This window comes from Geotrypetes seraphini, chromosome 4, assembly GCF_902459505.1.
Source record: "Geotrypetes seraphini chromosome 4, aGeoSer1.1, whole genome shotgun sequence".
In the NCBI taxonomy this organism is placed as follows: Eukaryota; Metazoa; Chordata; class Amphibia; order Gymnophiona; family Dermophiidae; genus Geotrypetes; species Geotrypetes seraphini.
In genome coordinates, this window is record NC_047087.1 from 106,223,535 (window position 1) to 106,238,550 (window position 15,016).

The 15,016-nt window shown below is 38.9% G+C and overlaps 1 protein-coding gene across 3 annotated transcripts in view; it reads right to left on the reverse strand.

Moving 5' to 3' along the window:
• Positions 1-426: 426 nt before the first annotated feature.
• The window catches only part of POLQ (DNA polymerase theta), a 321,333-nt gene continuing 306,743 nt past the window's right edge, over positions 427-15,016 (reverse strand). For all 3 annotated transcript variants that reach the window (XM_033942580.1, XM_033942581.1, XM_033942579.1), the window contains one exon: positions 427-1,258. In XM_033942580.1, the coding sequence (XP_033798471.1) occupies positions 1,145-1,258 (114 nt within the window). In that variant the 3' untranslated portion in view covers positions 427-1,144. The remainder of the gene's footprint in view (positions 1,259-15,016) is intronic.

Genomic DNA, 15,016 nt, shown 5'->3' on the forward strand with positions numbered 1-15,016 from the left:
CCCCCCTGCAACTCTCCTGGGTTGGTCCCTTTGTGCCTCCAGGGGTGGGCCTACCAGCCTGTTAGAAGCTTTCTCCATACAGGGCTGCTCTGACCAGAACTTTCTTGCCGCCAAGTCCCTCCTTCCGATGTAACTTCCAGCCGGAAATTTTTTCCCCATGTCATTCTCTAATCTCCACAAGAAGTGATAAGAGTGTGGATAACGGTTGTGGTAGTGTTTTCAGAAAGGAAAGGTTATGGTAGTGTGTTCAGAAAGGAAAGGAAAGATTTTGGTGATATTATGAAGAAACTACAGGCTTTATCAGGCTGTTGGATTTGTGCAGAGAAAGAGATTTGTTACTGCACAGTATCCTTAGTTTTTAAAATATTGCTCACAGTTACTAACAGCATTAAAAAAAACAAAACATTAATTTAAAAACATTGCATAGTACCATAACAAAAATGTTTATTTTGGCTAACAGGAAACACCAATTTAATTTATACAGTTTGTTCATGCTTTTGAGGTAGGACAGTAATGGAAGCCATCATGGCTAAGACTTTAAATTAGCCCTTATTTTGGATCAAGCTATGCCCTATGTCTTAATAGATAACAGGAATAAAACAGGGAAAACAACAAACCATCCATGTCAAGTTCCAAGGATCCCTTTTCAATATTAGTATAAACAGGCTAAAGCTATATTTAGTGTAGGGCTTATTCTGACTGATCTAGAATCCAAGAAATCAGAGGCAACTAGATTAAAAAATTTTAAAAACTGGATTTACATATTTCTTAATAATAGACCCATCGTGCTTTTTAAATCTAGACCATCTTTAAAATGTTATAAATTCATCTTTTTACACATATTTTAAATATCTGTTTTTACAATTCATACAAGTGTTCAATTTTTTCATTTATTTAAATAAATCACACAAATTAATTTTATTTGTTATCACTACCACTGTGATGTGTTTATAGACTTTGTACAACCTGTAAAACAAGAAATTCATTTTCAGTTCTTTGATGAGTGATAAGCTTCAAATTCCTATTGATCAAAATTTAAAAAATTTAATTTCTTTAAAGCCGTATGTAAAATTCCCAAGCGTACACAAAGACCCATGCAGGTTGTATGGCCCAGGCGCACACACTGCCCTCTGCAACAATTCATTCAAAGTTCAAGGTCTTGCAAGTTTCCCCAACTTGGGCCCATTTTCACCTTTACTTTGAGTTTCACTGACAGTTTAATAGCATTCTCCATTTCTTGCTTCATAATCTGTGCTACCTGGGATCAAGCAGGAAAGAACAGTTTTAATACACTACATTTCAGGCAATACACATGTGGTAAGCATAATGCAACAATAAGCAGGTACTGGTCCTGCTCTATTTAAGAGGGAAATAATTGTTTTAATTTCATGTCTTACTTCAGTGAGTGGTACACTGGGTCAAGGAGCATGTAGTTATCACCTTGCATACAGGTCAGTGCTCCTTAGAATTTTCAAAACTGTCAGAATTGTTGTGGAATGGGAAGAACACATTTTCAAAATTACGAGGGTAAATCAAAAAGTAAAGGCAAAATACATTTTAACAGCTTTAATAGAAGTAACTGTGAGCAATTGAACATACCACTTTTCCACATAGTCCCCATGCAAGATGACTCATTTGTTGTTATCGTTCAACTAGCTTCTGCATTCCTGAAGAGAAGTTTTATGACTGCTCCTGAAGTCAGGTGAGCACTGCTTCCTTTACTTCATTATGCTTTGTCTTTTGCTCTCTGGGTCATAGTAATGCATCCATGTCTCACTGCCAATGATAATTCTCTCTAGAATACTCAGATCTTCTTCAAACCGTCTCAGGAACAGGGCCACAACCTCCACACACTTGCTTGTACAGATCAGTAAGCTGTTTGGAAACTCATCATAGCCAGATTTTCCTGTACCCCAAGTCATTATGCATAATGGCAAATGCAGATTCATAGCTGATATCCAAATTTGCAGCCAATTTGCAACCGTTGGTCTTCTCTGATCAAGGCATCTGCCCTGTCAATGTGTTCTTGTGTGTGCGATGTTGATGGGCAACCAGAATGACCTTCGTCGATTACTCCTGTTCTTTCCGCTTTAAACTTTTTTTACCCACTCATAAACCTTTCATTGATTTATGGTGCTTTGACCATACTGAGTCAATATCAGACAGTGAATTTCCACAGGTTTCACACCCTCTGCCCAGTAGCATCTGACAAACTATCAAGACTCAAAGTAAACAAAGCCATGGGACTGGATAACCTACACCCCAGAATGCTCAGGGAGTTAAGGGAAGTCCTGGCAGAACCATTATCTGTTCTTTTCAATCTTTCCCTAAGCACAGGAAGGGTCCCCTTGGACTGCAAAACCGCCAACGTAATCCCACTCCACATAAAGGGCTGCAGGACAGAGACAGCAAACTACAGACCAGTGAGTCTCACATCTATAGTGTGTAAACTCATGGAAACACTGATCAAACAGAATCTTGACACAATCCTAGATGAAGAAAAACTGCGTGATCCACACCAACACGGGTTCACCCAGGGTAGATCCTGCCAATCTAATCTGATTAGCTTTTTTGACTGGGTTACTAGACAACTGGACGCCGGAGAGTCACTGGATGTGGTATATTTGGACTTCGGTAAAGCATTTGATAGCGTCCCTCATCGAAGATTACTGAACAAGCTGAAATCGATAGGATTAGGAGACACTCTAACTACATGGGTTGGGGATTGGCTGAGCGGTAGACTTCAGAAGGTGGTGGTGAACGGTACCCCATCCGAAGCATCGGACGTGATCAGTGGAGTGCCGCAGGGCTCGGTCCTGGGCCCGATTCTATTTAACTTATTCATAAGAGATATGACGCAAGGACTTAGAGGAAGGGTATCACTGTTCGCCGATGACACCAAACTTTGCAACATAGTAGGCAAAAGCTTATTACCTGATAATATGACACACGACCTACTGTTGCTGGAACAATGGTCAACTACTTGGCAGCTAGGCTTCAATGCTAAAAAATGTAAGATAATGCACCTGGGTAAGAGAAACCCGCGTAGAACTTATGTACTAAATGGTGAGACCTTGGTTAGGACCACGGCGAACGCGACCTAGGGGTGATCATTAGTGAGGACATGAAGGTTGCCAATCAAGTGGAGAAGGCTTCCTCCAGGGCAAGACAAATGATGGGGTGTATCCGCAGAGGTTTCGTCAGCAGGAGACCTGAAGTTATGATGCCGTTGTACAGAGCCATGGTGAGGCCTCACTTGGAGTACTGTGTTCAGTTTTGGAGACCACACTACCGAAAGGACGTGCTGAGGATCGAGTCGGTTCAGCGAACGGCCATCAGGATGGTCTTGGGGCTCAAGGATCTCACGTATGAAGAAAGATTTAAAAAATTGCGGCTGTACTCACTTGAGGAAAGAAGAGAACGGGGAGATATGATTGAAACATATAAGTACATCACGGGACGCATCGAGTCAGAAGATGATGTCTTCTGGCTCATGGGACCCTTGACCACCAGAGGGCATCCGCTGAAAATCAGGGGAGGGAAGTTTCATGGCGACTCCAGGAAGTACTTCTTCACCGAAAGAGTAGTGGATCATTGGAACAGACTCCCACTCCAGGTGATAAAGGCCTGCAGCGTGACGGATTTTAAGAGAAAATGGGATACTCACATGGGATCTTTAAGGAAGTAAATTCAAGGGAGGGGATACTTGGAATGGGCAGACTTGGTGGGCTATAGCCCTTTTCTGCTGCTTTTTTCTATGTTTCTATGTTTCTACTTACTGCATGTTGTTCTTTGATGTGCAATCTTACAATGGAGCATCCATGTTTCTAATCTCATGGCTGCCACACAACTAAAGGCTAAGCGCTGCACTGCACTGTGTGTGGACAAACTATGCAACAGGCAATGTACGAATGCATATGTTGCATTTCGCTAGCTCTGTTTCAGTTATTGTCTAATTTAACAATTTGCCTTTAATAGTTGATCTGCCCTCATATATGAATAGCCTACTCAAAATTGTCCTTCCTCAATCCAATCAAAAATGTATGCGTGGTTCCAAGGTATTTCAGCAGAATTGGAAGGAGGAAAATGTTCCAGGGATATATTCTGAGTAAGATCAGAAAATAATACACATGTACAGAATTTAAGAGTACTTTACATGCATTATTTTCCATAGACATTTAGCTACACAAAAGCAGCTGCAAGGTTCTCAGAGTATTCTGTTCTTATGAATAAATAAATAATAATAATTCAAAGGCAAAATAGATATATACACCCCCTTTAAAAATTGAGTAGAAAGTCTGCAGGTACAAAGTATGTGCAGACTTTGTACCCATAAAACAATTTACAAACTATCCCCTATTAAAACATACATATATGTATTTAAGGGCCTCTTTTACAAAGCCATGGTAGCAAGTCTCCTGTGGCAAATGCACCAAAGCCCATTTGATTCCTATGGGCTTCAATTTGCTGCAAGAGAATCGCTACCACAGCTTTGTAAAAGGGACCCTAAATTAACACCTTGCTATTACTTAGTCTAGGTAGTTCCTGTTTAGGTTTTACATGAACGTCTACTTATTTCAATGATTTTAATTTCTTAAAGAATATGCTCCTTGGTTTTATTTCCCTGTTAACAAATGGAAAATAAGACAAGTAGTCCAGACTTTAAAAGAAGTCCCAAAACTCTAAAGGATTCTGATTATCAGAGCTGAGTCGTGGCTAGCGTGCTCGTTATGGGACGATATTGAAATGGATGTCAGAAGCATGATAGTGCAGTATTTTTGTAGCGCCAGTTTTTCGTATGATTCTGGGTAATTCTAGTTAGACAAACATCTGTGTTAGTTAAGGACTGTGCCCAAATAGAAGCGTACGAAAAAACAGGTGAATAAAACATTTAAATATAATGTAGCTAAGGCCAGAAGAAAAAACACACTAAAGATTAATATAAGGAAAAGAATGGTGTTTTCTTGTGTACTTTGCTGTTGAGCTAAATCATGGTGGAAATCATGGTGGAAATCATGATTACATGGAGGTTCTTTTGTATGTGCTATAACTGTCCTGTCTTAGGCCAGCATCTTATGCCAGTGAATAGTTTCTGTTCTTTGTTCAGCTTCCCGCCTTTAGCCTCGTGGTTCTAATTGTTAACAGATGTGCTCAGGCCAGTTAGGAAAACTCCATATTCCAAACTGAGATATAAAATGTATGAAGTATGAATGGCCAAGATATGAATGAAATTATGAATGTTTGGGGCCCATGAATGTGGTTTATAAGAAGAAACACTAAGGAAAAATCCTGAGCATAACATCTGGAAGTAATTAGAGTCAGTCTCAAGAATAGGGAGAAGGGGGGCATTGGAAGCCCACGCTTCAGGAAGAGGAGAGGGGGATTTAACCCCCCCTTTTTCTCCTGAGTAAGATTTCTGTGTAAGGCTGTGCAATTTGAATCTGTCAGCTTAGGAGTTTTTTTCCTTTAAGGCTCAGAACTTGTCAGCATGGAAGGACTGAGAATTTACCATGTTAATAATTGTGAATTCTTTTGAATGTTAATGTTAATTCAGAAATCATCTGAAACTTTGACTAACTTTTAAACATGGAGGAATGTTTCTTTGTTTAAACTTTAAGACCACCCAGAGAAATGTTATTGGTCGTCAAACTTGATGATGTCACTAAACCAAAAGTTATATAATAGACTGTAATGAGATAGAAAAACGAGACCATTGTGAGAAGGCCAGTCTTTGGCCACGATGATGATCTCCCATGAGCGCAACGTAAGCAATTATGCTATTCTTTTGATCTAATAATGGGAAAATAGAACCAATAATTCAATAAATCCTGGTTATAATTTTAAAACCTTGCGCTGGTGTCATTTTGCATGTAGAATTATTTTCAAACCTGAAGCTTTCACAAATGGCGTCAATGCCCCATGCTCAATTGGTGGCGAAACCCGGGAACGAACTAATTTGACGCCTTGAAAAAGCTTATAGGTTATTCATAGAAACTCTAGGAAATCTAGAGATTTCGCATGGTTGTGTAACAAAAGGTAGTCACAGGTTGACTGGCTGCGCAGGAATATGGCGGAAATTAGAGATAAAACGGGACCGGAAAACTGGAAAATTGTGAGTATTACGCCTGTTTAAAGAAAAAAAAATAAAAAAAAATAAAAAAATTAAAAATAATAATAAAAAAAATTATTTGAGCATGCTGCTTGTATATATCTGTACATAATTGTATAAAGTTAGTGGAAATTACTTGTTAATGGAAAAAGAAAAAGAAAAAATTAGAAATAAAAGTAACACAGAAAGAATGTTGTGAAAAGAAAGAAAAAACCTTGCAGTGCTGGCATTTTTCCATCTGGCTTTTAAACTGAGCAGTGCCTGTCTGAAAGGTAAAAGTGCCCAGTAGAGAGCAGGTCTCCTCTGTGAACGTAAGTTTTTGCTTACTGAGTTTGAAGAAAAAATATATATTCTCCGGCTGTGTGTCTAAGCTTTGTCTCTGAACTAACTCTTTCTCTCTGTGAAAAAAGAAAACTGTCTGTTTTAATCTGACTTTGAAAAGTTTCCCTCACCCGTCTTTTTGTTTGAAAAAACGGGCTGAGGGTACCCACTCCTTCTTTGTCTCCCTCTGCATTTTCAGTGCCTATCTGAAGTAACTACTTTGAAAAGAAAAAAGAAATTGTGTTTCTCAGCTCTGTCTTTCTAAACTCCAGTTCTGTCTCTCTCTGTCTTTTTTGCTCTGCCCTAACTTACAAGAAGCCCTCTCGCTCTATGCTGTTCTTTTGTTTGAAAGAGCGGGCTGCAAATGGGGGATTTTCACCCCCACCTTTTTCCTCCATGCCTTCCACAGAGCTATCACGTGAGGAAAGAGGGGGAGGGAATAGCAGCAATGGAGTCCTTTGTCTCAGGGCTACAGATTTTCCAACAGGTATTTGCTTATATACTAGTCAGTTAACGAATTTGATTCTTCTTTTTTGAGAAGTCTCGGAGCAAGTCTGTTTTGCATATTAAAAGGGTTTATTGAGAACTGGTAGTTTAGCAAGACATGAGAATCCTATGTATCCGTGGCTTAAATTTGTTTCCGATGTAGTAGAAAAAAAGAAAAGCTTATGTAGTGTGAATATCAGGATTCAATGTGGTCTCTTTCTGATAAAACTTTACCAGCTAAGCACGAGCATGAAATTCAATTGTTTTGATGTCGAGAAGTTGAATATGTTGATTTAAGTTCAAAAAGGCTTGCAGTGTATTGGGAGAGCAGAGTTTACATAGCTAAGTGATCCCTGCGGTGTTAGGAACAATGAAGGTACTTTGGGAGAGTTTCAGAAGCTGTTTGTAGCCTAAGGGCTCTGTACAAGATGCATTCTAAAAAAAAAAAAAAGACGTTATGTAGCTTGAATTTTTCCCTTGTTCCTTTATTTTTTAAAAGGGTTATAAGAGTGTTGCAAGAAAAGAAATGTTGGGTCAGAATGTGATATTTAAACAAGGTGGATTTTGCCATAAGTGAAAAGGAAAAGAAAGTTTGAATAGCTAGATCGTTTAAATGTCTGGCGGTTTCAAAGCAGGGAGATAGTCTGTAGAACGAACGTACAAGAATGTGGAAGAAAGTTTTGTGAGACGTGTTAAGGAAGGATGTGCTATGAATTATGACCTGATTGTAAGGGATCTGATATGGAGGAGTTCGATAGGGAAGATGGGAGAAAAGAAAAGAATTCTGCTGGACTTGGGAATGTATTCAACAGTGAAAGGATAATTTTGTGGAAAAGAAAAAGATTTATTCCAAAAAACAGATACCATGCTTAAAAGCAGGCAAGTGTGCATAAGGGAAAAATAAAATCCCTGCCCTTATATTTTTATCTCAGGGTTCAAATTAATTTTGAATATGAATTTTTGTGCCCCTGCATGGTTTATAAAGTATTTTTAAACTTGTGCATTGTCCAAAATGTATGATTAGGGAGTAATTAAATTTAAATACATTTTAAAATTAAATTGGGAAGTTTAAAATAAAAAGATTAACAAAAGTAGAGGTTAAGTACCTATATTTTTTTGAAAATCGAAATAAATGTGAAACAAAGGGCTTGCTACCTTGGTTAACGGGAAAAGAACAATTATAATAAACTTTTATGTAAGTGGATGAATTCGGAATTGAAATTTTGCTTACTTTTTACAAGTAAGCTCTTCAGGATAGGAACCTAATAAAGAATATGGAATTGAGAATAATTCCCTGATGTTAGAAAAAAAGAAAGTCTAATTTTAACATGTAGAGAATGTGTCTGCATGTTTAAATTTTCCTGTGGCCATATTTTGGTACTACAGGACCCTGAAAAAAGTCTATTTAATCTGTATGTTTTGTGTTTCAGTTAAGAACCTTCTTTGAATCTTTTCAACAATTCTACACAGAAGACTCTGCAATACAAGAATTAGTACTGTTTGCAGAGGGGATAACGTGATAACGTGCCATGTGTTTCTTTTTCTTTGTTCTTTTGTTAATGAACATATGCTTTCCTTCCAGGATTTACACTGATCAGCAGTACCACATACCACCACTAGAGCTGTGGAGAACACAGAGAAAAATTCCGATGCTAAATTTTCGGCGGGAATTTCAGTGTTCCTTTATCTTCAACTAATGAGCTGTGCTTACCTTTCAGTTGTACCAGTACGGGTGTAAAGAAAAAAGCAGTTCCATAGTTACAGAAAAGCCAAGCTTGAATTATGAAAACGTTGCAGCATGAACTTTTTAAAGCCATGATTTAAATTTCACTGAAATTAATTTAGAGACTCCGACCTTACAAGTTGCTAAAACTATTTGCAAAAGACATTTCTGAACTCATATAAAAAAATTTTGAACGAAAAAACAGACTTTATCTTAAACCACGTTACTTTAAATCATTTCATTTGAATTAGGCTTCTGAACTTTAATTATGCTTTTGCATAATTTCATAGACTTATTCTGATATTGTATTAACAACTGTATTTTCTTTATCATTGTTTTCATGCATTGTTCTCAGAAAATATTTTGTGTATCCTGTATTTTAAATTTTATTTCATATGACTGTATTTCTATACACAGTGGCAGCTTCTAAGCTGTAACACAGTGCCACAATATTGTTTAATTGGGTTTAACAGCTGATATCATCAGTCCTTTTAATGATTTTAATTTAAATTTGAGAAATGAGTTCCTGCAACACACACAGAAAAAGAAAACTTATATCTGATGTGCATGCATTATCTGCACATGAGTACATTTCCATATTAAGCATATATTTGGGTTTTCTTAACACTGTGCATTATTTTACACTTTATTGATTTAATTCCAAAATTTTATAACATAACACTTTTGAGCATAGGGACTAATTAAATTAGGTAATACTGAGGTTCTCTTTATCTTAGGGAAATCTAGGGTTCTATTTTTCTTTAGCTATACTTTCTCTAAATTTCTGACTTTTAAACTTTAAAAGTACTGGAGTTTCATGAATACCTCTATGAATAAAACAACAGACGTCTCTGCTCTAGGACTGTACTTGCACCTAGAACAGACACTGTCTAACTACCACTGGAATGGTAAGTTTCCTATATGATATGGTTTAGACAGCAACTTACATAAATGTACACTTGAATGGGTTTTATCTAGAATAGTGGATGGGATTTGCTTGCATTCTCACTAGAGAATTCAAGTAAGCTTTGGGTAAGATCTTCTAGGCACCTGCCGTTGCAGGCCTAGGTAGTACATTTTTCTGGCTTTTGCTATCTAATTGGCATTTAAAAGAATATACTTGCACAGACACACTGATCCATAAGAAGAACCGTACCCAGAGTAAACCTCAGCGCCACAGATAAGAGCACGAGCTCAATTATGAATATTACTTCATAAATTCAGTAATATCCAAGAGGGGAATGAGTCGTGGCTAGCGTGCTCGTTATGGGACGATATTGAAATGGATGTCAGAAGCATGATAGTGCAGTATTTTTGTAGCGCCAGTTTTTCGTATGATTCTGGGTAATTCTAGTTAGACAAACATCTGTGTTAGTTAAGGACTGTGCCCAAATAGAAGCGTACGAAAAAACAGGTGAATAAAACATTTAAATATAATGTAGCTAAGGCCAGAAGAAAAAACACACTAAAGATTAATATAAGGAAAAGAATGGTGTTTTCTTGTGTACTTTGCTGTTGAGCTAAATCATGGTGGAAATCATGGTGGAAATCATGATTACATGATTACATGGAGGTTCTTTTGTATGTGCTATAACTGTCCTGTCTTAGGCCAGCATCTTGTGCCAGTGAATAGTTTCTGTTCTTTGTTCAGCTTCCCGCCTTTAGCCTCGTGGTTCTAATTGTTAACAGATGTGCTCAGGCCAGTTAGGAAAACTCCATATTCCAAACTGAGATATAAAATGTATGAAGTATGAATGGCCAAGATATGAATGAAATTATGAATGTTTGGGGCCCATGAATGTGGTTTATAAGAAGAAACACTAAGGAAAAATCCTGAGCATAACATCTGGAAGTAATTAGAGTCAGTCTCAAGAATAGGGAGAAGGGGGGCATTGGAAGCCCACGCTTCAGGAAGAGGAGAGGGGGATTTAACCCCCCCTTTTTCTCCTGAGTAAGATTTCTGTGTAAGGCTGTGCAATTTGAATCTGTCAGCTTAGGAGTTTTTTTCCTTTAAGGCTCAGAACTTGTCAGCATGGAAGGACTGAGAATTTACCATGTTAATAATTGTGAATTCTTTTGAATGTTAATGTTAATTCAGAAATCATCTGAAACTTTGACTAACTTTTAAACATGGAGGAATGTTTCTTTGTTTAAACTTTAAGACCACCCAGAGAAATGTTATTGGTCGTCAAACTTGATGATGTCACTAAACCAAAAGTTATATAATAGACTGTAATGAGATAGAAAAACGAGACCATTGTGAGAAGGCCAGTCTTTGGCCACGATGATGATCTCCCATGAGCGCAACGTAAGCAATTATGCTATTCTTTTGATCTAATAATGGGAAAATAGAACCAATAATTCAATAAATCCTGGTTATAATTTTAAAACCTTGCGCTGGTGTCATTTTGCATGTAGAATTATTTTCAAACCTGAAGCTTTCACAAATGGCATCAATGCCCCATGCTCAGAGCCTACAAAGTTTCTATAATATAACCAAATCCTTAATTGCCTATAGTCTGCAATTTCAGCATAGTTACTCGCCTGTAGCAGGTGCTCTCCGAGGACAACAGGCAGATATTCTCAAATATAAGCAACATTGTCCACAGAGCCCAGCATGGACATGTACCAAAGTGTACTGTCACTTTAAAGTTTAGAACTGTCCATACCATACATACATCTTCCCAGGCAACATTATCCAAAAGCTAAAAAGCCAACTAGGGAAGGTGGGCAGGTTGTGAGAACATCTGCCTGCTGTCCTCGGATAAAGCACAGTTACTTACCATAATGGGCAGCAGGCAGATATTCTCACATATGTGGGTGATGTCATCCACAGAACCCGGTATAGACAGTGAAAACTGCACCATCACTTTAAGCTTTGCAAAGCTTCGAGACTGCCCGCACATGCAAGTTACTTCCCATCTATTAGCTCACGGTTCCTCAGTTTCGTAAGCAAGCTAAGAAGACAACCAGGGGAGGTGGGAGGGATGTGAGAATAGCTGCCCCTTGATAACACCTGTTACAGTAAGTAATTGTGCTTTATCCTAGGACAAGCAGGCAGCATATTCTCCCATGTGGGACTCTCTAGCTTACTGAAATGGGATGGAGGGAGAATTGGCCTTTAGGAAGAAAATAAATTTTGTAATACTGCTTGGCCGAAACAACCATCTCATGTGGAATAGGATTCTAGACAGTAGTGAGATGTGAATGTGTGAATTAAGGACCAAGTAGCTACCTTGCAAATATCTTCTGTGGGAGTGGAACGTAAGAACGCTAGCTGGACCTTATGGGCTGTTAACATGTCCCTCAAGCAGCAGTCCAGCCTGAGCACAGCAGAAGGAAATACAGGATGCCAACCATGTGGAAATTGTTTGGTTACAGACAGGCCTAATCTGTTAGGGTCAAAGGAGATGAACAGTTGAAGTGAAGACCTGTGTGGCCTAGCCTTTGTATGTAGTAAGCCAAGGCACACTTACAATCCAAAGTGTGAAGAGCTGTTTCTCTTTATCATGAGATAAAGCTTGCTAGTACTGCGTATCACTAAGTTGTCTACGGGCTTCGTTAACATAAGCAGCTGTATCCTGTAATACAATCCCACCACCTTTATCAGCTAAACGTATGACAATGCAAGGATCTTGTGCCAATACTCGTAACGATTGGGTCATCTCCGGTGACATATTGCGCCTAATGTGAGATGGTAGACCTTCTAAACTAGCAATGTCTTGCTCAACTAAGTTGTGAAAAACTTGTAAATGCGGATCCAAAATCCCGGGAGGGTTCCAAGTTGAAGGTCTATGCAGCCCTATAGGGCCCAAATCACTGGGCTTATCTTGAAAAAAGAGTTTTAAATTGCATTTTCTGATGAGTTTATACAAACTTATCCTGGTATCTAAAGGGTTGTAATTTGTGACCGGAACAAATGACAACCCTTTAGAAAGGACAGACAATTCACTGGCGGATAAATTCCTGCTGGATAAATTGAACATGTTGTATTCCCCAGTTAGGGTTTCGGAGGGCGTCTCCCCCTGGTGCTCCGAAGACCTCCTGTTTTGTGGGAGGCCGTCCCTTGAAAATTTACTGAAGTGGAACGCGTTTGTACAGGGCCTGAAGCTGTTGAACTGCTGGAATCAGAGCTAGGATCCTATCAAGCTTTATCTCATGATCCCACAGTGGAAATCTCTGACCTTATTCAGCATATACTCCTACAGGCGTTAGAACAGGGGACTATTACTGACAGAGAGTATCGATTTCTTCATCAAAATCATCCAGTCATTCCTGTGATATATTTCGTCCCTAAAATACACAAAAATTTAACATCTCCACCGGGGCGCCCTATAGTTTCAGGGATAGGTTCTGTGTTAGAGCCTTTGTCGGAATTTGTGGACTTCCATCTTAAACCTCTTGTTTCTTCAGCGAAGTCATATATAAAGGACACCACGTCCATGCTGGCCTGGCTCCAAGAGTCCCATTCCAATCCCCAGGGGGCTCTACTTGTCACTCTTGATATTCAGGCTTTATATACTAATATCCCTCAGTCCAGTGCTATTGAGGTCGTACGTAGACATCTATGTACACTTCAGTTATCTTCAGCCAGAGAGGATTTTTTAGTTGCCATTGCCAGCATAGCGTTGCGACAGAATTATTTTATGTTTGACACAGAATTTTTTCTGCAAATAAAGGGTACTGCGATGGGGGCCACTATGGCCCCGTCTTTAGCATGCCTTTACGTGTCTGACTTTGAAGAAACATACATTTACACGTCCTCATATGTTACAGAGATCTATGTGTGGAAACGTTACATAGATGATGTTTTTTTTATATGGACCAGCACCTTAGAAGCATTTCACCAGTTTTTACAGTGGCTCAACACATGTAACCTGCATTTACAATTCACTTCAGTCACCTCTGGCACTCAAATTGCTTTTTTGGATATTCACATCTCCTTAAATCAAGGTGGTTTTGAAACCTCTATATATCGCAAGCAGACAGACAGAAATAATTTACTTCATTATGACAGTTATCATCCTCGACATTTGAGGAACAACTTACCTGTGGGTCAATTTTTGAGACTCAGGCGATTGTGCAGCAGTAAAGAAGAATATAAAACCCGGTCAGTTGATATGTGGCAACGGTTTAAGGACCGCGGGTACCCTTATGATACCATTAAAAAGGCCTACAAGCGGGCTCTTTACGCTCATCGCTCTTACCTGTTACAACACACCCCTGATCAACCAGAAGCTCGGATGGTATGCACGCTTCCATACTCATATAAGGCGTTTGCCATCAAGAAGATCATTAATAAATACTGGCATATTCTTCAAGTGCACCCAAGTCTCATGCAACCTCCTCTTTTTGCATACTCTAGAGGCAGAAATCTACGGGACCACATGTCTACCTCTCATTTTGTTAGTATGCCAGTCAGCACCACGACCTAAAGGTCACTTTAAATGTGGACATTGTACCATCTGTGCTCACGCTCTTGAAACTACTTGTATCCATCATCCTAGTTTACCGAAGACGCACACTTTACAACATCATACAGATTGCGACACCCAGGGGGTCGTTTATATGATTACGTGCCCATGTAAAATGTTTTACATAGGACACACTACTAGAAGTATTAAGACACGCGTCATCGAGCATTTGAGCAAAATTAGAAGGGGAGACATGGGAGCCCCTCTAGTTCAACACTGGCATGCTATCCCTCACCAGTTACAGGATTTACAGTTTGTTGTTTTAGAAGTGGCCCGTTTAAATAGAGGAGGCAATGTCCAAGCTTGGTTGTGGAAACATGAACAAAGATGGATATTTCATTGGCAGACTGTGACCCCTGCTGGGTTAAATAAAGAAGTGGAGTGGTGGGCGTTTCTTCATTAGGTGATTGACATTTCTTCCTTTACATAAATACCGGGTGCTCAGCTGAGCGCTTATGTCACAGGAAATGAAAAAAATATTCCTTCGGATCAGGTATCCCGCCAACAGCGTCGAGAACTTTGTGGTTTATCAGATCGTTTAAATGCAACTTTAGCACTTTAAGTAAATGCATCATGTTCTTTTGTTTGTTTAGGACACGTATTGAATTGGAGTTCATAAGCAGCTGAGCGGGTTCTCTGAGGAAGCCAGGGCGGCGAAACGCGTCAGAACCTAGCTGGACAAACGCTGTCTGAACTTTTAAGCTAAGTCTTTTTTGAATGTTCACTTTTGAAGCTATTTAAAACTTGGACAATAACAATCTTTTTCACTATATGGAATACAGACAGATATAAGTATCTTCAATAAGTACTTTGAATCACCTTTTTCTTTACTATGGTGCAATGATAGATTCTGTAAGAAGCTCTTTAGGGGCTCGTCCCCACATCGAGTTTTTTCATCCATCT